At 47.1% G+C, this 24279-nt stretch overlaps 2 protein-coding genes across 4 annotated transcripts in view; one reads left to right on the top strand and one right to left on the bottom strand.

Annotated features, from left to right (window-relative positions):
* Window positions 1-24279, bottom strand: part of Nadk2 (NAD kinase 2, mitochondrial) — a 118074-nt gene that overhangs the window by 53060 nt on the left and 40735 nt on the right. The gene's annotated exons all lie outside the window — the stretch shown is intronic.
* Window positions 7850-10203, top strand: LOC146180454 (uncharacterized). The gene is made up of 4 exons (XM_084576042.1): window positions 7850-8236; window positions 8312-8670; window positions 8781-8864; window positions 9264-10203. The coding sequence occupies exons 2-4, from the start codon at window positions 8510-8512 to the stop codon at window positions 9568-9570; spliced, it is 552 nt and encodes a 183-aa protein (XP_084432168.1). The 5' UTR covers window positions 7850-8236; window positions 8312-8509; the 3' UTR covers window positions 9571-10203.

The raw sequence follows: 24279 nt of genomic DNA, 5'->3' as shown, positions 1-24279 counted from the left end.
TCCGCTTCTGTTTGGATTACCGGGCACTTAACAAGATCACGCGCAAGGACGTTTACCCTTTGCCTCGTATTAATGACGCATTAGACTGTTTCCAAGGTGCTGAGTATTTCTCCAGTCTCGACCTTCGCTCGGGATACTGGCAAATTCCTATGCACGATGCAGACAAGGACGAGACTGCCTTTTCTACCCCAGACTGTCTCTACGAATTTAACGTGATGCCTTTCGGACTCTGAAATGCGCCGACCACCTTTGAGCGCATGATTGATACCGTGCTTCGCGGCATGAAATGGAAAACATGCCTATGTTATCTCGACGACATCATTGTCTTCTCGTCGAACTTCGCTCAGCACTTACAGCGTCTCACTGAAGTCCTCACATCCCTTGCCCAGGCGGGGCTTCAGCTGAATACCAAGAAATGCCACTTTGCCAGTAAGACCATCAAAGTACTCGGCCATGTCGTCAGTAAGGCAGGAATCCAGCCTGATCCCGAAAAAATTGCGGCTGTCGTTAATTTTTCTCGGCCCCAACGTCAGAAAGATCTTCGCAGCTTCCTTGGTTTAGCCTCCTACTTCAGCCGTTTTATTGGGAACTTTGCAACAATTGCGGCCCCGTTACACAAGCTTGTGTCTTCCCAAGTGTTTTACACCTGGTCCACTGAATGTGAAGACGCCTTCAAAGCTATCAAGCAGGCACTCATTTCCACTCCTGTGCTTCGCCATTTTGACGCTGATGCGCCCACCATACTTAACACAGACGCCAGTGGCCCCGGTATTGGCGCGGTTCTCTTGCAACGCAACGCAGTGTCTGAAGAGCAAGTCGTCGCATACGCCAGTTGCACGCTTACTGCAGCTGAGCGTAACTATACTATTACTGAGCAAGAGTGCCTCACCGTCGTTTGGTCAATTAAAAAATTTTGACCTTATTTGTATGGCCGCCACTTCACCATTGTCACGGACCATCACGCACTCTGTTGGCTGTCATCGTTGAAGAACTTATCGGGTCGACTGGGTCGCTGGGTACTAAGTCTTCAAGAGTACACCATTACCATCACCTATAAATCTGGGCGAAAACACCTTGACGCTGACGCCCTCTCTCACTGCCCATTGATTCCTATTGACACGGCCCCACCTATGGCCCCCTCTCCCTCCTGCCATCCGAGTCAACCTTCTGCTGCCCACCTGAATGTTGCACCCATCGCTATAGCTCCACTCGAGATAGCTCCACTGCAGGGACGAGATCAATGCTGACTTCTCGTCCCTGCAGCTGACTGACCCTTACTGTCGCACAATCATCTCTCGCCTCCGTCAGCTTGGTCGGTTCCGATTGCACCATAGAACACTTTACCGCAACGTTTACCACCCTACGGGTCAACGCTGGGTACCCGTTGCACCTCGCTCCCTTCGTTTTAAAATTATGGAGGCTTACCACGACGACCCCACTGCTGGACATCTAGGCCACTTTAAAACTTACGACCGTATCAAGAGCCGCTACTTCTGCTTTCTGCCAGTGTCGCCAAATACATTTCATCATGTCCGTCTTGCCAGCATCGCAAGCGTTCAACATCCCCTCCTGCTGGCCTACTGCAACCTCTACCTTGCCCATCTGTGCCTTTTGACACGGTCGCCATTGACTTCGTTGGTCCTCTCCCTTTGACGTCAGACGGCAACCGTTTTGTTGTCACGGCCATCGACCATCTAACGCGGTGTGCTGAAACCGCCCCTCTTCGCTCCGGTGCCGCCGCCGATTTTTACCTGCGTGCGATAGTTTTGCATCATGGAGCTCCCCGTTATCTCATTAGCGACCGTGGAAAGACATTTCTTTCTCAAGTCCTTGAGGAAGTACTGCGCGCCGCCAACACCGTCCATAAGAATTCTTCTGGCTACAACCCTCAGACCAATAGACTCATCGAGCGGTTTCATCGCACTTTGTCCGACATGATATTCATGTATATCGCTCCTGATCACCGGAACTGGGACAACGTTTTACCTTTCGTCACCTACGCCTACAATTCCGCTGTTCAGCAGACTACTGGTTATAGCCCTTTTTTTTTTTAGTTTATGGCCGTCAACCATCGACAGTATTCGACACTACTTTCTTCTCTGCTCCCTCCTCTACGTCTGAATCTCTGGGCGAAGAGTTTGCCACTCCTATGCCCCAGTGCTGCCAACTTGCCCGTTTGAACACTGAAGATGCCCAACAAGAACGCAAATCCCTGTATGATCAACGCCATCGAACTCCCTCCTTTTAAACCGGTGATGAAGTTGTCCTGTGGACACCAGTCCGCATTCCTGGCCTGTGTGAGAACTTCCTCCATCGTTACATTGGCCCTTATACAGTACTCCAACAAACGTCTCCGGTGAACTATCACGTTATTCCCTCGCACACCGTCGCAGATCGACGTCGTCGCTCCGAAGAGATCGTCCACGTCTCGCGCATGAAGCTCTATGCCCGTCGTCCCTCATCCCTGTAATCAGCGACCAGGGTGGTCGCTTTCTTGTCGGGGGGATTTGTGTGAGCACAGTGCATGAACTTTCACCTCTTTCATCTGTATAGATCCATCATCATCGTCATCATCGCTGACTGCTGCTCGGAGCGTCGCGCGCTGTGTGCCAGCTGGTTCTAGAAAAGAACAGACGGTCGTGCAAGTGCTGCCTTACAATATGATTAACTGTGAGCTCCTGTCCACACATTTCACACGCAGGTTTGTCTTTCTTTGTTAGTAGGAAGTTATTGGTGATGTGTGTGTGACCTATGCGTAGGCAACATAAAATTATCTCGATGAATCGTTTCTTATGATGACATGATTGCCATTTTCCTAAAATGGGCTTTATGGAGTGAAGCTTGTTTTCTGCTTAACTTTCCCAAGCATCCTGCCATTTCTCTCTTAATTTCTTGCGTACTAACTTCATACAATCTCTGTGTGGCGTGTCCATTCGTTCTACTTGCCCATTTTTGCTCACGCAGCACATATATCTGCTTGTTCATTACTCCTAATCCCAACATGACTGAGTACCCAGCAGAATTTTATAGCATGTCTTCGTGCTGTGATCTTTACTATGTTGTGTATGATGTTTCCTATCAGTGGTTCAACAGCATTTTTGTAGTTTATTGCAGTGATGAAACTTAATGAATCTGTGTAAATGATGTTGTTTTTGATGTTCTCATCCAATATTATCTCCACGGCAACGCAAACAGCATAGCATTCGGCCATAAAAATTGATGCACACTGGGGCAGTCGTATTATTTTCTGTTTTACCTCGTACTATTTCACTACCAACATAGTCTTTAGTTTTTGAGCCGTCTGTATAGAATGAAATGCAATTTTTATATTTTTATTTTAATGCCAGGTATTCTTGTAATATATGCTCATGTGGTGTGAGTGTTTTCTGAAACTGCATTAGTGTGAGGTTAAAAACTGCTAGGAGGGTGTACCATGGTGGGAGTGGTTTATTTCTTGGGGCAATACTTGGCAATTCACTAATGCCTAAATCCTGGCGTATTTGTTCGAAGCGCATGAGAAGCGGCTTAATCAACCGGGACTTGCTGTTAAAGACTGTCCTAGAGGGACATGACATAGATGTTTTGGTTGAGAACAAATTTTCAGGATGTATGCACATGTTAGGGCGCATCATCTATCTTTTAATGCAGGTTCATCTGTTTCTATGAAGAGGCTAGTTATTGGGGATGTTCTGTAAGCGCCAGCTGCTAACCGTAATCCAAGGTTGTATATGGGGTCTAGTCGTTTTAAATAGGATGTCCTAGCCAAACCATATAGTACTATACATCCGTACTCTAACTTGGAGCGTACCACGGAGCGGTAGATTTGCAGAAGGCATGCTCGGTCGGACCCCTACCGTTTCCGCGAGAGTACCTTTAGGACGTTAAGTGCTTGGGCAACTTTCTTTTTCAGATTGTTTATATAAGGAAGAAACGAAAGTTTCTTGTCAAATGTTTGGTTTGGTTTGGTTTGTGGGGTTTAACGTCCCAAAGCAACTCAGGCTATGAGAGACGCCGTAGTGGAGGACTCCGGAAATTTCGACCACCTGGGGTTCTTTAACGTGCACTGACAAGGCACAGCACACGGGCGCCTTGCTTTTCGCCTCCATCGAAAAGCTGCCGCCGAGGCCGGGATTCGATCCCGCATCCTTGGGAACAGTAGTCGAGCGCCGTAACCACTGCGCCACCCCGGCGGGGTCTTGTCAAATGTGATGCCCAAAATGTGATGCCCAAAACTTTATGTTCTTGTTTCACTGGTTGTAGTATAGTCTGGTTGAGGTATAGCATGGGATCGGTCTGTAAGCCTAGTCTCAAAGAGAACACAACGGCCATTGTTTTTTGAGGAGAAAACTTAAATCCATTGCTGTCTGCCCAGGTAGCTAGTTTATTTAGTGTCAGTTGTTGTCTCTCACAGGTAGATATGTTGGAAGAAGTGCATGCTGTTTGCAGGTCATCTACGTAGATGGAGTACATTATGGACTTTGGGATTACTGCAGCTAACGAGTTCATTTTCACTATAAAGAAAGTTGTGCTTAAAATGCACCCCTGCAGCACGCCGTATTCTTGTATGAAAGTTGTGGAGAATACTGTGCCTAAACGGACTTGAAATGTACGGTTCTTCAGGAAGTCATTCAGGCAGCTCAGCAGCAGCTTAGCATCCTGCCACGGATACCTAGATCTGCTAGGTCGCGGAGAATACCGAACCTCCACATGGTGTCGTAGGCCTTCTCCAGGTCGAAGAAGACCCCGACACAGTGCTGCCTGTGGCTGAACGCCTCCCGGATTGTGTTCTCGAGGCGGACAAGGTGATCAGTTGTTGATGATGCCTTTTTGAAGCCGCATTGATGTATATCGAGAAGTTGCCGGGATTCTAGGAAAAAGGTTAGTCTTATGTTTACGATGCTTTCAAAGGATTTTGCAATGCAACTGGTTAGGGCTATTGGCCTGTAACTGCTAGGACATAAGGGGGGTTTACCTGATTTCAAAAAGGGTACTATTATGGCTTTTTTCTAAGCTTCTGGTATCTTGCCAGTCGTCCATATTTTGGTAAACAAATTCAGCAATGCTTCTATGGCGGCTTGCGAGAGGTGGGCGAGCATTTGATAGTGTACACTGTCAGGTCCCGGTGCTGTTCTTTTTTCCAGAAGACTCTCTTTAATTCATGTATTGTTACAAGTCCATTGTAGTCATCATCATTTTCTGCGATAGTTCTATGCTTTTGAAATGTGCGAGCATAGTTGGATGAGCTTGAAACGTTGGCAAAGTGCTCGCCTAAAATGTTCGCTTGTTCTTCTAATGTCGTTTGTGTTCCAGGTGGTGTCAGCATAGGATATGTATAGTCACAGTCAGCTTACGGGGCGGGTGGAAGGGGGGTGGGGCGTACATCAATGTATAACCACACACATCACACCGTTAAATGGTGCCTGCTACAATTTTCATTTTGTGCAAGGAATAAAGCATAGCAATTTTGCTGCTTCAAGTTCGCAGATTTTTTTTTTTTATTAACCATCACCGATACTAACCCCATCCTTCGATGCAGTTCGTTTTTGGCGCTTAAGATAGAGAGCGCATGTTTAGACTAAGGAGGTTTAAGGCTTGGCAGCTCTCCCCCACGCTCTCACATTGTAGGGCACAGATGATTTCCGCCCAAAATTTATCAACAGGACAGTTGCGGACACAATTTTTTACAGTGATAGAGTGAGCATTTTATATGCATGCTTCACAGCAAATCTCGAAGTTATTCACATCAAAGAGTAAACAAAAGACAATTAAACCCACCAGTTGCTTGCCGTTCGCTGTCGTGAACAGGCAAGTGTCGAAACACAACTGCAGGCATTTGTTTCTCTACAAATGCGTTCAACGGCATCGCCCTAAAAACGGTGCATATTTCGCGACACACAGGGCACCGTTTTTGTCAACAAATTTTCTCATCATGAAGCTAGCTGAATCATTACTGCACGTGCTCAATGCACTTAACGCGCGCATTATTTCCAAATCCTAAAGCAGGGAGGTCGTTTCATTTTGTTGTGATATATTTACCCTCCACTAGCGGTGCTTCATCGCAGGAGAATCTTATTTGCAGGAAAGTGTGCCCGCAATTCATCGTACAGAGACACTGTACTTTGCAAGCGCACCAGAGCAAGAAAAAAAAAAGACTGAACTCACGACAACTGTTTGAAGCGTACACGTAGCAATGTCATAGCTTCGATAATGCAGCAGCACTGCAGCTCATAGCCAAGTTGGCATGCAGCAGAGGAGGTCAGGTTGAGCCTTTACGCATCAAAAAAGCAACTCCAACTTCTTCAAAATATGAACGCTGCGATGAAAGTATTATGCACGAAATAAAAAGTTTAACATCTGCCGATGGGCGCAACTACAGCATGACGAGCGGCGTGCTCAGTCCTGCTAAACGCTCCCTCATTTTGAAACAAAGCGGAGCTGGCGGTCTGATTTTAAGTACATTCTTTGGGCAACACAGGTTTCCTACGTATAACGATAATCGGTTATAACGCTGGGTTTTCAGGTTTTTCTCAGTATCATAAGTGGACTGCACTGTACAAAAACATGAAAAAATATGTAAAAGGCATGTAAAGAAATATTTTTTTCATGTTCTTATATATTTTTTCACTGCAACAAATTTGACTACGCGCATGTGGGTCCACCAAGTGTATGTATATATTTTGTATTCCTTACCTTCATCAAATCAGTTGTAAGTTCAGCGCCGTTGCTATCCTCTTCTCCTCTTTGTCACGTTTTTGTTGCGCTCTTATATTACTGTTCGTCATGGTTCACCAACTCGCCCAATCATCTGTTCTTCTTTTATGAGCCATTATTGCATTTGTTGACAAAATCATTTAGCCTAATGAGACGACTTTGATTACCGGCCGCGGCAGCAGCGTTCCAATGCGGTTAAACGTGTACTGCTCGATGTCAGGTGGTCGACATTACCATGTCGACCATTACCATTACCATTACATTACCATTATCTACAAGTGAAACTCTGCAACAGTGGGCAATGATGTAATCATTTCCGGCAACCTAAACACACCCTACACACACATGCACGCACGCACGCGCGCGCACACACACACACACACACACACACACACACACACACACACACACACACACACACACACACACACACACACACACACACACACACACACACACACACACACACACACACACACACACAGTAATTGACTGCAGCCGTTCTGAACCTCTTATCATTAGCTTGTAATGCACCCAAAAGCCCCACAGTAGTGAAATAAAACAGACGAATGTGCAACTATGCACTAAATACTGCAAAAGACGGAATGAGCAAACGCGTCATTGAAAGACTCAATTTTGAAAGAGTTACACAGCAACCAGTTCATATAAAACCAAATTGCACGTCTGCTATATCTCTGCTAAAGCGTATTAGAGCAATCCTGTTGGCAGCATTGAATTTCAAATGATACCACAAGAAGGCGCAGCTAAAACAAAAGCACTGCGAGCTTGTTTGGATCCCCCAATCCACAGCAATCAGCCTGACCTCAGCACAACAATCCAACACGGATTGGAATGGTTACTGAACCAACTGATTTTTCAATCTCGCACATTATGATCTACGTTGAGCAAAAACTAAGGCGAAAAATGCAATGAACAATTCATTCGACCGTGCGGCCTACAGCGCATCATCATAGGGTGAGCTCTAGGAGTGTCTGCTTGCTATCCCCGACCAAGGTGGCGCCACCGTCGGTTTCCAGGACACGCCAAGAGGAGGAGCACCATCACAGTAGGAGGAGAGAGATGTCGCTACTGAGCTTCTTCGATTAGCAGTCCCGGACTCACCGCGGACTCACCATGACGCCAGCCGGACGCTCGTTTTTCTCCGACAGGGCGCGAAGCTCCGCCCACCAGTCCGCAGCCTGCCGGAAGCGCGCTCGATTTTCTTTGTCCGGCTCACCGCGGACTGCCGGCGCTGCTGGCACCGGCACGAGCCGGCAGGTAGCAGACGAAACTGCCAGAGACGCTAGCAGACGATATCGGATTCATGCGCCTGCGCATTTCGCGCTTCTGCGCCCATTTACCCGCGCTTTCGCTCATAGTTCTCCTTTGCTTTCGCACGGATAGTTGCGCGCCATGGCAGGTGTAAGCGTTGTGCTGGACGGAGTAGAGGCGCTCGCATACCCCGAGTTTTGCCCGGACGGCATGCCCGTGTTAGAAGAAGGATTACCAGTGTATGTCACTGATGGTACGTACTGCCTCCTGCTAGAACTACCGTAATTCCTGTCGCACTTATGAGCTAAGCATCGCACTTCACTTGCAGGTGGCGTTCGACTGCAGCTTGCCATCCGCGAGCAGGGAGCTGCATTTGGCTCAGACAGCACCGAATCTCGCGAGCAAGTAGCAGCAGCTGTCGGCTCAGACAGATGAGCTTTGGCCGAAGCAGAAAACTTTGCTCCTAATCCAACTCTACAAAGAGTTCAAAGAGAGCCCCGGGAGGCGACTAAAAACTAGGAAACAAATGTGGGAAATGCTGGCGACTAATATCAACGGGGTTTTCGGAGGCAGCCTGACACCAAGCCAGATAGAAAATAAGTGGAGAACGCTTGAGAGGGGCTACAAGAGAGTGCGGGAGCACAACGCTCGTTCTGGAAACGACCGTCGGTCGTGCGAGTTTGAAGAGTGAGTCCACTATCTGATTTTCGCCTGGGTTGACACGTATTTAAGCATTAATTCGAATAACTCCTTTCAGACTGACGCGCCTGCTAACGTAGATGTCATTTTATGCCCAGGGAGCTCAGTGAGCTGCTGGATAAGAGCCACAGCGTGAACCCGCCGTGTTTGCTGGGGCCTGGAGTTGCGCGGACCCAAAGCGAGTAAGTTTATTGTTGTTTACGGCCCAATCACTGGTTTTATTTAGTTATATATGTTTCTTTGCGGGAGTGGAAGCAGCGGAAAGAAACGGCGAAGAAATGCTGGAATTCTGATAGCGATTATCTGGGAATTTTCTTTTTTTTTTCTTTCGAAGTTGGTCGATTGAATAATTGTTCCGTTAGTTCATTATTTTATTAATTAATTTATTTTTATCCGCACATAAGGAGCTAACACGAATCAAATTTGTATATGCAGCGCTGTAAATCATGTACACAGGTGGATTCATGAAAAATGTCAGTTTTCTTCAAGATCTTTCAATTAGCATCAGCTTTAATCAAGCGAGTCTATTTCATTGGCGCTGTACGTTTACTACCCATCATCTCTGCAACCTGCTCTGTCAGCATTCCGCAGATTCCGGCTTCGGCTGTAGTAGACCAAAGCACCGGTGGCGGGGACGTGCCTGTTGAGGGTCCATCCCAAGAGCGACCAACCGCTGCAAAGAAGGCCCGCCTGGACTCTACACGTGCCGTGGTACAGGGCTTCTTAAGCCACCTCCGCGAAGCTGAACTGAACCGCCAAAAAAGGCACGAGGACCGCATGGCTGCTCGCAGGCAGGCCCATGTCGAGCGTGTTGCTGCGCTTGAAACATTTGCTGCCAGATTTGAGCGTCAGCATTCCACAACAAATGTTGATCCTGCAAATGAGTAGCTTGTTAATTTCTGTGTTATTTTCTTTGTGCCCGTTAATTTGTGCCGCCAACTGCAAACATTGTAGTACTTTGTCATGTCTGAGGGAGATTGCATAAATCAGCATTACATGGTAGGTCACCAGATGAAGTCAGTAACGTTTTTGAATTTTTACATTTTAAACACATCTGGTCAAATAATTTTTGCACACCAATGCTATGAAAGATCTGAGAAGTCGCGATCGTTTTCTCGTGCCTAGAGTGCGAACGCGTTATGGCGAGTGTCTTCAAAAATATGTTTCCGCTACTCTGTACCGGTTACTCAAAGAAATATTTTCTGCTAATTATAGAAATAAAGTGAAGGATTGTCTTGTGAAATTACATTGTTAGTTCCTGTATATCGCTTTGTTACTATGTTTCTACATGTTTTCTCACCTAATGTGTATTTTTGCGTTTGCTCTTTTTGAATCCATTTTCTTCTCTCGTTTTTTTTTTTTTTATGCTTTCATTGTTGTTGTTTTTTTCTCCGATTTTTGCAACATGTCTGCTCGATGCATGGCTTATATGCTGTCAACTGCCGGGCACTGCCACTCAAGCCTTCGGAGGATTTGGCAGGCCTGCATTTGTACGGGAAAACGGAAATAAAACTTTTTTATTATTATTAATTGCTAACAGTTTGAATTTATTCCCTTAAAATTATAGGGCTACCAATCAGGCAGCTTGACTGGCCCGCCTCCCTTTTTAAGGCATTCTGTAATTAGTTCCTCAGTTACATATGTTGCGTATTCATAGTTACTGTTCTGGTTTGTTGCTGTTAATGCAATCAACTCACGCATAGGGTGTCGTGCGTAAAGTGCAAACTTTATTGCATTACTTTTTTTGCAATCAACTGCACTGCGACTTCAAACAGTATTATTTGCATGTTCAACAAAAACATTACACAATCGTCTTGACTCAGTCTTGAGCACAAGAAGATTTTGCGCTACGCTGTCCCGTAAAGCAGGTGCTTCGTTTGTTGCAACGGAATCGATGTATTCAATCTCTGTGGCGTCTGGCCATATTGCATGCTGCTAAGACAACAGCCTTGGATGTATCCCACACATCTATGCGCTGAAATCGCGCTTTGAGGAGTGTACTTTCAATTACTACTCGTTATGAGCACTGTTGAAAGTACCCATCCATGGCTGCCAAGCGTCTGCCGATATGGAGGCAGAAGCCATGGCAAGAGCGGGTAAGCTGCGTCTCCTAGCAGGTAGCCGCCTGGAAATGAAGCAAATTGTTACCATGAATAGAGATATTATACTATGCAAAAATAGCACACAAGTTCTATGCTAAACATTTGGAGCCTTGAAAGACCTTTCAGGCCTCTAACGACGAAATGAGATTTGGTTTGCAGGCTGTGATGTTTTAAAATTATTTAACAGCTCTTTGACAAATGGCTTGTACGTGATATGGAGACAAGGGTCACCAGATAATATCAACTCGAAATTGTTGAAACAACACCTCGGAGATGCATTTGAAGCAGCAATTGAGACACAGAGTCAAAAGTGACAAAATCTGAACAAGCCCCTTCTCACACATTTTTTTATTTGTGGCTACCCCCTTTTTTTTCTTATTCTCTTCATAATGCTTCTATAAAAAGCGCCCTTAAGTAATTTGCAAAATGCTCCTTACCTTCGCATTTCAAAGCTGCGTCCTCAAACAGGAAGCTGTGCCGTAGGACTCGGGCGTCATGAGCACTCCCAGGGAAACCAATGAACACGTCTGTGAACCCTTACAAAAATGAGTTTTGAAACTCTATTGTTGGACTATTGACCGCCTTTTGAATTTATTGAATTTCGATAGACATTCAACCCCAGCTGAGTGCAATCTTTACAGGGCCAACAGAATTTTCATTGTGTTCTACCCAATAGACTTTTTGTGCTATTTTTTCTATGTGCTTTTTGTTGTCAGTTTTCAACGTTCACGAACAATTAGCGTGTACTGTTCATGCTGACCCATGTTTTTAAGTAGTTTTAGGCACAAATGATAAGAGCATGATGTGACAATTTCGTTATGAATTTTTGCTCTAACTTGTAATCAACTATTGGCCACATTCTGCAAAGGGAAATATAAGAGCAGCATGCAGTTGCGTGCTCGTTCATGTTATATAAAAGTACATATTAACGGTGCACACTTAGCTCAAGCTTCGCAACACAGTGAAAATATGCCCTAAAAACTTCATGATGGCAAAGCCTCCACTAATAATGCAAATACATTGTTGAATGTCAGTCAGAATCCGTAATGAATCAGCTTCTGTATGTCGCAGAAGGTAACTTTAGTGGTAGGACATATTTTATATTTATCATAAAACAAGTTCAGTGAGTCATCATACTAACAAACAGGATCCTAGATTGAACCTACCATGTAGGGCAGGACAGAGCTTTTTTAAACCAGTTGCAAAGTTCACTATATATATGCTTCAGGGTCTGACATTCTGCCCAAGCCTAGGTATTTTTGCCCGTAGCTTTTGCCGCAAAATGAGGTGCAGTCTGTATTGGAATCCTCCACCGCTGTATGTCTGTGGAGAATTTTATTGTTATTTTTTTCTTTTCCTTCCTTTCTTAAAGTGGACACCATGCTAAAATGAAGTCACTTTAAACATTGAGGGGTTCTAACAATGACGGATTTATCCCACGCATACTATAGAGTTAACACGCATAGCAAAAACATTTGCGTATGAAATAAAAAGAAAGAAAAAACAGGATTGCAGGCGTCTTCTATCGGCAACTCGTCTTTTCAAAGAAGCATTCGGCCACTGCCTTGCTCCTGTCCACACCCATCTTTCCCCCGTGCCCGCGAACGGCGCCAGCATGTCCGGAGGGGTCGAGCGATACTTCCTGTCGGCCGGGGGGGGAAAAGGGGGGGGGGGGGGGGGGAGGGGTTGCTCCCTCTGGGTCTCTGCTTTCTGCCTTCTCCGTGGTTTGTCTTCACGGAGATGACCTTGGCTGCAGCATAGCTGGAGTCGCGCAGCGGGGGCGGCGGCTCCCCCTTTTCACCGAAGCTGTTCCTCTGCGCCCCGTTTTCTTTGCACGCAGACGCGGGTACGCTGAGTGCGGCGATGTGCCAGTTCAGTTGGCGTTTTCCCGCCACCGTGGTCGCATCTTGCACTGTGAGCGAAGCACCGTATGTAGGTTTTTCGCTGGTGATTATCACGAAGATCGTTTTGTTCAAATTGGAGCGCGAACGTACGCATTTAAGTCTTCGGAGGAATCCGCTCTTGGGTGGCAGCTTCTGCGCAAGGAGGACGTGTTTAAGAAGTTCAACAGTCGCAGGCGTTTTGGATTCTAGGCGAAAAGCCGGCGCGGGCGGAGGGAGCGTCTGCACTTTGGTGAGTGTTTTACTTTTTTCTATTCGTGTTTGTGCCAGTCTTGTACAGTGTGTGCTATCAGGTGAACCACGCATGTAAATATTTCTAGCAGGCAAACCAGCCTCATCGGAAAAAAAAAGGAGGGAGAGAGAGAGAGAGAACGAGGCTTGTCTCTACGCGGACGCTGGGGCCGATGGAACGCCAGCTGGAATGGCGACATTTTCTTTCTTTTTTTTAACCGGTGACCGTTTTTGACGGATTGTTCGGCACAGTGCTGTACTCTTTCGATACGCTACTCGCGCTGAGACGGACACATTATCGAGATCATAATATGCCTCTGTCACACATTGTGGATTATTGAATCTGTGCAGCTCCACCATTTTTGCAGTGTTTGTTTTTGTTTCCACTCATTTTAGTGCCTATAGTTGGTAATTCTGCTTCAAGTTTTCTGGGTAGTAATACTTGTGACTTGCGCTTTGCTATTTATATTCACAATGGGATCTTTGACGGCAGCATATATTGTTTATCAGGGAGAAATGAACGATGTGGTAGTGCTGCCGAGCTGTGGAGGCGGCGGTCGATGCCGTCTAAGCAGTGAAAGACAGTGACAACTCATTTTAGACAAGAAATTTCTTGAGCTATGACGTGGAGCAGCGCACAAATGCCTTTGCTCTATTTTTAGGTTAGTATATATCGCAGCTTAATTATGATTTATATTGTTTATTTCAGCATCACATGCGAGGAGTTCCCGGACGTATCAGCGTTTTACGCAAAGAACAGCCTGGCGTCATACCTTGCACATGAATTGAAATAAAGCAAATAAACAACCCAGCTCATGTTATGGGTTCACCAAAGATGCATATTTTTTCTCTCTCATTAACGCGCATTTTTTATTCTGTGTTCCCTTTCCGCTGCGGATTAACAGAAAATGCTGCGTGATCAACGGTTAGCCAGGAGCAGGCACGAGGTGGTTTACATTAATGCAAAAGTAGCACAGCACATATCCTTGCTGCGGTCAGTCAACACATTCTATGTTCTGCTCGACCAATCAACAATTTAGTCAGTTTAGTGTAGGTTAATGAGTGAGTAAGTATAATGGGGCTTAAAAGATCAAGATCTGTTTTGTTCTTTTATGCCTCACTATGCTTATCATTAACCAGCACTGATCAGACAGGATTGTTGATTGGTCGGGCAGAACATAGAATGTGGTGACTTATCGCAGCTAGGAGATGTACTGTACTACTTTTGCATTAATGAAAATACCCCCTCCTGGCAAACCGATGGTCGTGTACTATTTTCTGTTGTTCAGGAGTGGAAAGGTAGCAGAAAATCAAAAAGCGTCACTTGCAGAGTTTCTGAAGCATTTGAGCCTGAAATCAACAGAATTTCAGTTGCGCGAATTCCAAAAGCGCTCTTAAGAAACACATGGGCCACTATTTCATAAGCGCTCAACAAGAGGTCAACACTGCATCATCCAAGATGTTGCCGATTATCGACAGACTTTCAACAGCGTGTATTGACACAACGCTTTCGAATTTCTATAGAAACCCTACATGCATTTTTGTAAGGGAACATCATGTCCGCGTTGCACACGCCTTGCAATACTATTGAGTGAAATTTTTTTCTGTTGTAGTAACTCTCTTCCGATTCTGATGGCCTCGAAATGCGAACATGGCACCCATCAATTGCGCCGATCACGTCTGGCAGGCCAGTTGGCACCCCGTGGCGAGTTAACAGAGCTTGAAATGCTCGCTTATTTCTTGCTCGCTCTTCTCTATCCGGCCAGCAGATTTCCCGTGCACTTATGGACCACAGAAAGTTCAGTACTCGGCTTACAGCGACATGAGCCGTCGATTCACTGACATCAAATTTGTCAGCAATCTGATACAGCGCCCACTGAGTCCCGATGTAAGTAAGCGCTATAAGAACCGTCTTCTCGGCCGATATTTTTGGTCTCCCTCTGAGACCCTCAGGGTAGAAACACGAGCGCTGAAACTCCTCCACTAGAGTTGCTGCTGTAGAGCGAGAAAGTCGAAAAAGCTTGCTGAACTCAAAATCCAAGTAGCGCGGCACAACCTCTTCGACATATAATTGCACTCTGTGCCGGTCCTGCCGTTCCAGTTGTGCAAGCAGAAGGCAAATTATAAATGTGTCGCCAAAATCCTCTTCGTCGGAATCTTCCGAGTCGGAACTATCTGACTCCAGCAAGTGGTCCGCTCCGAAAAGCGCGCCAAATTTCTCGGTCGGCATCCTCGCGCTCCTCGTTTTTTCTGACTCTCGGACTGCGCGCGGACGACCCGCTGGCATCGCTCGCGCGTGATCATGACGTAGCTTCCTGCTTGACAGGAAACCGCGAGCTGTCCGAGGACTATCAGAGCCCGGTAAATCGAAGAAGCTCACTTTTAGTTTATTCAGGGGCTTTAAGTGCGCACTCCCTGCTGCGCCATCTGGGGCAGCATGGATAAGGTTTGCCATGGCTGGTCTCGAGGGAGAGCGCGCTTCTCTTACGGTCTCACCAATGGGGTCTGTTTCCACCGCCCGCCTCGCCTCGGTGGGGTCGCCACCGCCCCACTGCTACGCCTCTGCTACCGCCGTTCACGTGCAAGGGAAACGCGCACTCGCTCTTCGCTCCACCCGCCTCAGTTGCAACCGGCCGGTCCGACATTTCACCCCTTATGGTTTATACAAAGACACCGTAATCAGCGACTAAAATTTATCGTGTACGAGAAATAAAATATAGTCAACACCTCTTACGCGCGTGCGCGCCTTCGTTAGTGCGGCCGAGCACGGTCGAATGAAGCTGGTACACTTATCGAAGGTTGATGTAATCCAAAGTTTGACGGAACGCCGTCTGGTCAGGTAGTAGCATAGTTATTCTGTAGGGTCACTGACCACTTGTCAAAATATATGGTTGACGTTTCGGAACCCCTACGGGTTCCTTGTTCACAATGGAGAACCGGGCGATAGAAGAGGCGCTTAAATAGCTTTAAAAAAGGCGATGTAATGATTTTGCGTAAGCCGGGGGAAGGTTTCCCTTTGTTCTGTTGATAGTGTTTGCCGTTGACTGGATGATCAAAGATTCTAGGTGCAGTCGTGCTGACAGGTTTCTTTCGGTAGCGACGATTTCCACGTCATCCCAAGCAATTTCGTGACCCTCCTTTTGCGCATGCTCTGCCACAGCGTTTGACGCTGTCCGGCTCTTGGCGACATCATTGCGGTGCTCTTTTAGTCCCGCAATGATGAATAGACAGAAAGCCCACCCACTCAGGAAGGTACCTCGACTTCAAATCTGTGCACCCATTAGCTCACAAACGCTCAGTAGTAGCATCACTCGTAAACCGGGCAGTACGCACGTGTTCCGATGAGCATATGCTCAAACAAGAATTGGAAGTTATAACAACAGACCTGCAAAAGAACGGATATCCGAAAAAGTTTATTCAAAGCATAACCAAACAACAGATCGAAAAACATTCCCAGCCGGAGCCCATACAAAATTCCACGTCGTCCTCTCGACCAAAACGCGCGCCCATCCCGTACATCCCAGGCATAAGTGAAGCCTTGGCACGTGTTTTCAAGAAGCACAATCTACACATTGCCCACGTGCCAAACAGCAAACTGCGCGGCGATCTCTTCAATGTAAAAGACGCTTTGCCCCGTTCAAAGTTCCCGGGTATCATATATAAGATACCGTGTGACGATTGTAGCTCTGTCTACATCGGCGAGACTGGAAATCTGCCCAGGCGACTAAAACAGCACCGCAATGATGTCGCCAAGAGCCGGACAGCGTCAAACGCTGTGGCAGAGCATGCGCAAAAGGAGGGTCACGAAATTGCTTGGGATGACGTGGAAATCGTCGCTACCGAAAGAAACCTGTCAGCACGACTGCACCTAGAATCTTTGATCATCCAGTCAACGGCAAACACTATCAACAGAACAAAGGGAAACCTTCCCCTGGCTTACGCAAAATCATTACATCGCCTTTTTTAAAGCTATTTAAGCGCCTCTTCTATCGCCCGGTTCTCCATTGTGAACAAGGAACCCGTAGGGGTTCCGAAACGTCAACCATATATTTTGATAAGTGGTCAGTGACCCTACAGAATAACTATGGTACACTTACTTCAACATTTTTTGCCCCTAACTTTTGCACAGAAATAAATTTATCAGGCTATGCAGTGTTCATTCGAAAGCTGTAAGCAGGTGTAACGCGACCTGGCGTGAGTGCACGGCAAACTGTTGGCTGGAGATTCTATCAACCGCTCCTGTTTTTGTTTTGAAGCAAAAGAGGCACCGGCAAAAATTCATGGCGCGTCTCAAATTCAGAGTAAGGAACAAAATTTACGCACATAGTTAAAATTGCAGTTGTCTAGTGGAGTGAGCTGTTCATAGCTTCGTTCAAAACAAATCAGTTGGTTGAAAGATGGAATATGTATATGTAGTCTCGTGACTGACGCACTTACGTGTATAACAGACGTAGTCGGTTTAATACATAGATAAACCACAACTTTTAATGAAGGAAATGGGCATGAACAGTTATGCCTAATTGAAAAGTCGGCAAACAATAAAAAATTATCCTTCAAAGTTATACATTGCACTACATAATCATCAATTCACCAAAACGTGACTTGCGGCTAGAAAAGTCTCAATCTTCCTGGCCGGTTTGCTCATATAGGGAGCTGGCCTGTAATTCCTGTCTGTCACTTTCTTATCATAATTGACAAGAAGGATTCTGATAAATTTTTCAGATATCAAAGAAGCGGATCTTATAGGCTGTTGTTAATTCCTTCAGGGCAACTCAGCAATGGCAAATTCTAAATTGCGCTGCTTGAATCAGGATTTGAAGTACTTCGAGAGCATTTGTGTGTGGTAGATGCACAAGTATATTTTTTTAAGAAAACCTTGTCCAATAGGGCAATAAACTCTGGTTTCGAATAATGCAGTCCACTAGAATTCTTGTCCTCGTAGAAGAGTGTACATAGGGCTACTTCTTTCGATAGTTTCAAGAAAGATAGCGCAGCGTCACACCAGAGGTCACTGATTAACTTATCAATGTATCCATCGACGTAAGCTAAACCGGAATATGTGACAGTAATGGGATGACAGAAGATACCACCACAATTCCTTCATTTCCTCGGTAACTGATTGTGGCCGACCAGAAATGATTTCTTCAGCATCAACGAAAACTGCCTTGATTTTGCTCTAAGATGAAACGTCCGTCTTGACAATTTAGCATGTCGTTCTCTCTGCAGATTAGCCTTACTTTCCCTAAGAGAGCCTCAATGAGGCCACTATTGAGTTTCCTGATGAGGACGGAGCAGACACCTTTCCCCAGGAGGTATTCTACCACTTGTAGACTCGTGATGAACAGCATTTCTTGAAATGTTTCTTCAGTGAAAGTTTCCTTCTTTAACGCTTTAGAAGTTTCTTGGATGCTTTCGATATAGCAAGTGAACTCGTTTGTCAGCCACTGCAATCAAGTATCACCAGCTGCGTCATTTATTAGCCTCTTTTTACCGCTTTCAGCACAAGTGGTGTCATAAATATCAAACCATTTCTTTACTGTTTTCATAATAAGCATAATATCATGTAATATTTCATTAAAACAGCACTTATTTTCAAAATAAAGTAACATTTAAATACTACAACACATTTGCTAGTATATAAACTATAATAAAATTGAAAACTCAACCTTACAGTCTTTACTTTGACTGTTATACTAGTACTTTATATCATGCAAGCATTATGCAACTGACATTACATTTTTATGAAATTATTTTCATCTTCGGCACTATGTATGGATGGTTTTGCACCTTGCACTGAAAGACTGTTTTGCTTTCGCAGACAAGTTGCTGTAATGTTAGCCTTGAAGAAGCTTCGAAGTGATCAGATGGTCTTTTTTTTTTTTTTTTTTTCTGCTATTCTTGTGCAGGCTTGGGAAAAATTCGGATTAAAATGGACAAAAGTAGCTACCATGCCGCAATGCATGTCATATGCCTCTCGAACGTTTGCTGAGCGACAGTGTTTTTATATAAAGACTTGGTTCACGTGTGTAGTACGCTGACGACATGCCGCTGCAGTATCTATCTTCCGTGTTCTTTAATTTCGGGGCTGCACTAACCACGAAACTCGCGAGCGACAGCGCGAAACCATGCAAAAGCCACCCGCCGCCGCTGACGCAGATGCGGAGCGAACAGTGAGCAGGTCGCGCCCCTTACGGCGGCGGAGCGCGTAACTCAGAGAAAAGTTCCCATTGTTCCCGTGGCGATTGAGAAGGCCGTAAGAAAGAGCGCGTGCTCTCCCCCGAGACCGGCCGTGGGTTTGCAAACATAGTGTCAGGAGAAACCACTAGGCGTCACAAGCAAAGAGCGCACGCTCTCCCTCGAGACTGGCCGTGGGTTTGCAAACATAGTGTCAGGAGAAACCACTAGGCGGCACAAGCGTCTGCGTCACAAGACTGGATGCCGCTCTTGCAATATGTTGCAACCTTGCCCTTATGCAGCATGGCACCTGTGCTCAAAGAGACCTGCACTGCAATTATAGTGTTTATTTACTCCCATACAGCTGAGTAAAAGAACTGGACGGGTAGGTGCATCCTCCTCCTGACCGTACTGTGCGCACACGAACAAAACGAGTATGACAGCACTTGCAGCACAAAGTGAAAATCAGTGTGAACTGGGTTTCAGGTCATCAGGTGTGATGGAGGACACTGTTCTCATTGTCATTAATGCAGAAAAGGTGAGGCAGGAATGCCGTCGTGGCCCGCCTCTGGCGGCCTTCAATTCCCTAGCTCCCTCGGATATGGCGGCAGTGGCAACGGTGGCCAAATGCGGTGCTGAATCAGCAATGTGATCGATAACTTAGTCAAGATCGGCAACGATGATGGTGGAACCTTAACTATATGAGCGCATCGTCCCCATCATGCACGCAATGCCCACTTGCACCATAGTTAAAGGCCTTGTTTCGAAAGCCGTGTGTGGTGAAAGGGGGAAGTGGACGAAAACGCAGTTAAAGACTGGCAGAACATCCAACTTAAAGAACATGTGGCAGCCTACGATCTGAGCGACTTTTTTAATGCAGACGAAACTGCTTTTCTGCACCACCTCCAACCTGCAGGCGATCCGGCTCGTGTTTCTGCCTCCTAAAACTACCACCGCACTTTAACTTATAGATCAAGGCATTATCAAATATGTAATAAAAAGTATCGTAAGCAAGTGCTGGAGCGTATGCTTCTTTGCATGGATCGGAAGCAGGCGCGCGTCATTATGCTTTTGAGTGCCACTCATATTCTGGCTCACGTGTGGGCACACACGCCAGCAGAAGTGGTCGTCAATTGTTTTAGGCACTGTGGATTTGTGCAGTCTGACACAAGCTGGGAGCCTGCAGCGCCAGTAGCAAAGGAAGACGACGACGATGACTCATTTGTTGGCGTGCTCTCCACCGAAGTAATTTTCGCCGACTACACTTCCATCGATGACGGCGTTGTTGTCACTAGCCAGTTAAGCGATGATGATGGTGGATGAGGCGTCAGACGAAGAGGGCTCACTCGATGAGCATGGCCCGTGTGATGAGCCCTCAGTGCGTCGAACCGCTAGAGAAGTCGCGGAGGCTCTCGCATTTTTAGAGGACTTCTGTTACGATGTTTGCTGGCAACACGCTCGCCCTGGAAGGGTTGTGGGCGGTGTCGAGGCCATGGAGTCGCACTAGGCACTCGTGCCAAGAGCATATGTGGATGACTGGAAAAATAGGGAGACGGTCGGTAGCTTTGGCGATCGTTTATATGCGCTCAGAAAGGGCAATAGAACATAATAGGAAGTTGTATGAATGCCTGAGACAGAATTATACGTACGCTTCGGTAGTGTTCAGAGATTCTGGTCCTCGGGGATTTCAAGCCCACCTTGAGGACTTTGACGGGCACACAGACACAAATGGCAGACAGCTGATGAGAATGGTGGGGAAAGAGAAGCTAGTATGTGTGAATAGCACTGACAAGTGTGAGGAGCGCGTAACGTGGGCAGCTCGAGAGATGCAATCCTCGATTGAATATTGCCTTATGACTGAGGAGTTGTACAAGGCGCTTGAGAAGATGGTGATAGATGAAGACAGTAAGGGGAACCTTGGGAGTGACCATAACGGGATCCGGCTGGTGTTTGGACATGAACATCGAAGGCGACGGCAACCCCAGGCACCACTTCAAAGGCGACTAAGCGAGGCTGAACTGCAGGAGATTGCAAGCTGGCTAGAGGAGCGAGTAGACCACATCAAATCCTATGAGGTGTTGATGGATGCAATAGGAGGGCAACTTAGAGCACGGGAAAGCCGTATGGGATGCCAGCGTAAGGGCAAAGCATGGTGGTGTACGGAGGTGGCTGCTGCAATTAGGCGATGCCAGGAAGCTAGCAGGGTACACTGGCGTGCGGCCTGAGAGCATGACGAGGTGGCCACGGCCAGTGCATGGAATGAATATAGAGCCCGAAAGCAGGAAGCAGCAGCCTTGGGGCAATCCCGGCTTCACTCTTTTAATAGGCGATTGATGGAAGAACTGAGAACGGCGGGGCAACAGGCACCACAGCGCTTCTGGCGATGGGTGAAGGCAGGGCAGCAGAACTCTAGGCCCATAGCATTGAAGGATGGCTCAGAAGGTGAGGCGGTAACGGGGCCAGCTTGCATCCCAATTCTCGAGCGGTGGTGGCGTGCGACACAGGGATCACCAGGAGGTACGGAAAATGCGGCTGAAGAGGAGGGTGAGCCCGAGTGGCACCGGCTGGAAAAGCAGGCAGCGAATCTGCGGGCGCTACCCACTGAGAAGGAATGGGAACAGGCAACTAAGAGAGTTGATTCTGGAACAGCAACTGGATGCGACGGCATCCCGAAGGGACAGTCACGACTTAGAGAATGCGTGACAAAAGTGCTGGGGGACGCCGAGATCCCAGATGACTGGAGAAGGACCAGGATCAAGCCCCTCTTTAAGGAAGCGAGGGATAAGGAACGCCTGGACAACTACAGACCCATTGCAGTGACGCCGGTCCTATACAGAGTGGTGGCGCAGGTAGCGAAGGCTCGCCTTCAGGGGTGGGCGGAGAGATGGGGAATCCTTGGGGAGCTGCAGAATGAATTTCAATCAGGGAGACGAATTGAGGACAACTTATTTGTCCTTACGCAATGCATTGAGGCTGCTCTGCAGGCAGACTGCCCTCTCTATGTTGCGTACCTGGATATAGCCAAGGCCTACGACAATGTTGACCGGGAACGGCTATGGAGACTTCGACGAGAATATGGCTTGGAGGAACGCAGTGTTGGCCTCCTTCGAGCACTATACGACGGGGTCAAGGCGCGAGTAGAGTGGGCAGATCAGGTGACAAGCTTCATGGATATTCCGAAGGGACTGCGTCAGGGATGCCCGTTGTCACCACTGCTCTTTATGATATATGTCGCAGGGGTCACAGTACAGCTAGAGGCCTCGGGGCTTGGTTTTCATCTGGAGCACTTCGAAGAAGGGAGAAGGGTTGTGCGACGTATACCCGCCCTGGTGTATGCGGATGACTTCGCAGTGCTCGCAGGGTCACCCGCAGAACTACAGGAGCTCCTGGACATATGTGCATCAGGAATGGCGGAACGTCGTCTCAGCTTCAGTGACACGAAATGGGTGGTGATGGCCTGGGGCGAGGGAGACCACCACAGCGGATCCACGTCGCAGATTCAAGGGAGACCGGTCGCTAGAGTGGAATCCGCAAAGTACCTCGGAGTCGGATTGTCCGCGGGAGCAGACTACCTGGGACAACACAAATGAGAGCTAAGGGTGAAAACTGCTCGCTACAGGGGTATGCTAGAGCACCAGTCACGTTGGTCGTTTAATCGGTACGAAGTGACAAGAGCGCTTTGGAAGATGGTGGCAGTACCAGCCCTTACATATGCCAATGCGGTACTATGCCTTTCGACGGGCACCAGAGAATTCCTTGAGCGCCAACAGAGGACAGTGGGCCGATTGGCTTTGGGGGTGCAACAACACACAGCGGTGGAGGGGGTGCAAGAAGTTGGATGGTCTTCATTCGTGGCGAGAGAGGCGGTGGCCAAAACAACCTTTGAGGACAGGATAATGCGCCTTCCGGCCGGTCGTCTGGCTCATCAGATGTGGACACATCTGGTCTATACAGGGATATCTACACAATGGACTAGGCGCACAGCGAAGCTGCAGCGACGGTACAAGTTGCCAGCGGTGTGCCTGGCAAATGCGAAGGGGACCCAGAGACCGGCCGGGTGTCGGGCGAAGAAAATAGAGGAGGAAGTGAAAGCAGCTGAAACAGCCGAATGGATAGCTGCGGTCTGTATAAAGTCATCCCTGGCCTTCTACAGTTCTCAGAAGTTGGAGATCCGCCAGGAGCCGTGGTATGAGAACTCTCTGGGAAGCAGCCTGCTGGCTGAAGCTCGCTGCGGTGCCCTGAGAACGCGAAAGTGGAGAGCGAAGTTCACTGATTGCCAGACAGCATGCGACATCTGCGGAGTGGAGGACGAATCCTTAGAGCATGTGGTCCTTTGATGTAAAGACATCATCCGAATTTCGAGCACGGCGTCGCTGCCAGAGGTACTGGGCTTCTCCGTCGGAACGGTTACGGCAGCAGCGGTGGATAGGGAGCCTAGATGTTTCGCCGCGGCGAAACATGTAGGCTACCTAGCGGTGGAGGTTACAAAGAGACGCCTGGAGTGTTGGTGGGCACAGCGGCCAGAGCTGCAAGGGAGGCATGAACGAGCAGCGTGATTCCGGTAGCGACGGATGAGAGTGGAGTGTGCAGACAGCCCTTAAACCATTTGTGTCTTTATTTCTTTCTCTCTATTTTTTTTTTGTACCAGATTCAGCTTGGACTGTGATGCTGTGATCGCCCGTTCCAAAGTGTGCAGCCCCATCGCCATCGCCATGTCCCATGTCCGCAAACTGGTCCTCACTGCCCAGCTTTCACCAAAAAAGTAAACGGGCATTACTGATATCTTCAAGTAAAGGTATGCTATAAAAAAATTTATATGCAGCTTTTGTTGCTCATTCGATAATTCGACATTCGAATAACTCTGACATTTTTTTCACTCCCGTGAGATCCAAAATAAGTTTTTGCTGTACCATATGGTTTCTGAATTAACCAGACGAAGAATGCTTGTTCATTTTAATTTATTTCTTTCTGTTCACTGATCAGATATTCAACATTCGAAGGCAATTTTTCCCAGTACAGTTAAACACAACCTCTGTATAATGAACCTCCATGTAGCGAATTCCTCGATGTTATAAGTTTTTCAAGTCCGCAATGTCACCACCACTGAAGTGCGTGCATTTTAAAACTGTAACGAACATGTTGCGGCAGCTGACCTTGATATAACAAACTCACTAAATGCACCAGTTTCA

This window comes from Amblyomma maculatum, chromosome 8 (assembly GCF_055883805.1).
Source record: "Amblyomma maculatum isolate TAMU_Amacu chromosome 8, ASM5588380v1, whole genome shotgun sequence".
Classification (NCBI taxonomy): Eukaryota; Metazoa; Arthropoda; class Arachnida; order Ixodida; family Ixodidae; genus Amblyomma; species Amblyomma maculatum.
This window is presented reverse-complemented; position numbering and strand designations above follow the sequence as displayed.